The sequence below is a fragment of the Arachis duranensis genome, chromosome 10 (genome assembly GCF_000817695.3).
Source record: "Arachis duranensis cultivar V14167 chromosome 10, aradu.V14167.gnm2.J7QH, whole genome shotgun sequence".
NCBI lineage: Eukaryota > Viridiplantae > Streptophyta > Magnoliopsida > Fabales > Fabaceae > Arachis > Arachis duranensis.
Window position 1 is genome coordinate 92,167,693 of NC_029781.3, and position 3,002 is coordinate 92,170,694.

Consider the following 3,002-nt stretch of genomic DNA (forward strand, 5'->3'; position numbering starts at 1 on the left):
TTTTTTTTTAAATAATGCATTAGTGAGTTCAATCACCGTTTTCTTAATGGCTACCTCAGCACGTAGGCTCCAAGACAAACTTTGTTTTTGTCAGGGAAGCAGACAAACTTCGAGACTCAACCGATCCTGAAACCTAAGGCTCCGTTTGGTTGATGTATTTGATGAGACATAGACACAGAGACACAGACATTAAAGACATGGACATAAAATATTTGTGTCTATGTATTGTGTTTGACAAAAATAAAAAATAAGACACATATATTTAAAAAAGACTAAATTACCCTTCATTCAACCACAAGTTTTACCACTATTACAATACACTTATTATCCCAAACAATACATGCCATCACCATTAAATTTTTATTTCTTCTAATAATTTTTTATTTCTTCTAATACCATCTTAAATTATCATTTAAATATTAAATATATAATTGTTCTTGAAAAAAAATAGAAAATGAAAGTTCAGAATTTATCAAAGATTAATCAAAATTTAAATAAATAAAAAAAATTAAATGTACAAATTTTTTTTTGAAAAAAAAGAAAAGTAAATTTAGTTGTAGAATCTAAAAGAGAAAGAGAAAAAAAAGATTTGGGAAGATAAGAAGACAAATTTTAAAAACTCAATAAGGGTAAAAGAGTAAAAAATTAGTGTCTCACAAGTTGTGTCTCAGTGTCTCACCAAATTGGAGGTACACAAATTTAGTGTCTCCGTGTCCATCCGTGTCCTCCCGTGTCCTTCGAAAATCTGTGTCTCACCAAACCAAACAGCAGACATGTGCACCGTGTACCACTGTGTCTATGTCTCAGTGTCTGTGCCTCAGTAACCAAACGCTACCTAAGGGCTGGGCCGGGTAGCTGTCTATATTTTTATTATAAAATATAAAAAATCAATTTTTTTTCTTTTACCATATAGATATAATAAAAAAAAGATTTATACCATAAAATAAAAAAATATTTCCATGAGAGGATTTTACTAGTCCTCATAAACTGACAATTACAAAAGAGCACATCTCTATCCATATATTTACTAGCGGAAACTTGCCTATTAAACTTTTATACTGTTTTAATTACTAATATATAGAATAATAAATATTGTTTAGTAGTTTATTTAATTCATATAACAAGTATATATAAAAAAAAATACAATATATCAATGGAGACTATTTTCGTCTTGAAACAAATCTGCAAATTACTCAGGAATTTTAAGGTTGAAATAAAAAGGAAAAGGTGGATACAAAATTCTTCTATATCTCTTTCATATACAGTAAATTGTATATAATTAATATTAACAACAATGAGTAAGGAATAAAAGACACATAGGACTTTAACTATTATTTTTCTGTTGTCTAATAGGAGGAGAATCTAAATATCTCAAAAAAAAACTCTTATTTTTAACGATTAAAAAAATTATAAATAGAATAATATTATAAATCTAACTTTTTCAGTTAATATCAATTAATTTTTTTAAAATTATTTTTATTTATCTTAAATTTTAATCATAAATTATAAATATTTAACTTAAATTTTATGCTTTAAATCCTAAAAAAATTAGTTAATATTAATTGACTAAAAAATAGGTTCCAATCTTTTTTCTTAAATAAATTTCTTGATATCGAAAATATTCTAAACAGGCTCGAGTGCTAAGTGACAAAGCAAAATTAGTCTCGGCCAGAAACCATGGGCCCCATTGTCCCACTTGAAATCAAGCATGCAAAAAACTTAAAAAAAAAATAAAAAAATAAAAAAGCAAGAAAAAGTGGCTTATACGGCTATATGCGAAGCCAAAGTGGTGCGTTCACACAAGTTTCCCAAAGTTCACATCAGCATGTCCCAGTCCCTCTCATTCACGAACCCACTTCATTCATTATTCACAACCACCCCCACACCCTGTTTTTCATTTTATTAAACCCTCTCAAGTCTCAACCAAATACCTCCTGAAAATTCCTACACTATCATATCATACCACACTTACTCTAAATTATTTCACAAACAAAACTATTGCAATCATCTTCCAACTAAATCATTTTTCTTATTTCTTTTATTTTTATGGCCGAAATTAAAAGTTTATTATTATTATTATTGTTGTTGTTAATTAATCAATTAATTAAGGAAGCGTTGGGCGCGCAAGCTGAATTCAACGGTCACGAGTAACGAGGTTGCCACGTCATCCAAAAGGTCTTGACGCCTGATGACGTGGCATAAGACGGCGCCAAAAGTTACTTTTCAGTTTCAATGAAAAACACTCACCGGATTTTCGGCGCCGTCACCGACATAGCAGAATCCGCCGGTGAGGACGGTGGCAGATAAAACGCCGCTGCCTCTCAAGTCGGCGGGCTTGACGTCGTCCCCGTTGGGAGATCCGTTGGATGCTTCGTCGAATCCGATCATCGTCCTCCACCATTCAAGATCCGACTCCGTCGCCGCCATCCTTTTGAGGTCGCCGAAGTCCGGGAACACCGCCGGCAGTGGCGGGGATTGAGGCGCAGCCAGAACTCCGGGCGGTTACTTCGCAGAGAGAGAGAGTAAGAGAGAGAGAGTGTGAAGAGAGGGAAAAGGGAATGAGTGAAGAAGCTGGAGGGGTATAAGTAGGAAAATGGAATTTGTTTAATTAATTAAAAATTAATTAAAAAATAGAAAAAGAAAGAAAATAAAGGTGAAATGGGCGGCAGATGATGTTAAAACGTACCAGAAAGTTAATGGCGATGTGAAATCACGAAAGTGACCCGATTCCTCACGTGTAATTACGTGTTGGACCCGTGAAACTTCGTGCTTGTGTTTCGAAGAAAAAAAATATATTTATTTAATTAGATGTAATTAATTAAAAAAAGAGATATAGAACTAATGAAATATTTATATAATATGTATAATAAAATTTAAAAATATTAGATTTAATAGAATATTAGATGTTTATTATTTATCGTTTTCAAATAATTATTTTAGATAATATAAATATATTGTATTTAAAAAATTAATAATATTTTATTATAAATATTTATTTTTAA

At 31.2% G+C, this 3,002-nt stretch overlaps 1 protein-coding gene across 1 annotated transcript in view; it reads right to left on the reverse strand.

Moving 5' to 3' along the window:
- The window catches only part of LOC107470961 (basic leucine zipper 9), a gene marked incomplete at its 5' end in the record, with an annotated part of 5,597 nt that extends 3,060 nt beyond the window's left edge, over positions 1–2,537 (reverse strand). Inside the window, 1 exon segment of the mRNA XM_016090391.3 lies at positions 2,248–2,537. Coding sequence (XP_015945877.1) covers positions 2,248–2,427 — 180 coding nt within the window.
- Between the last annotated feature and the right edge of the window lie 465 nt (positions 2,538–3,002).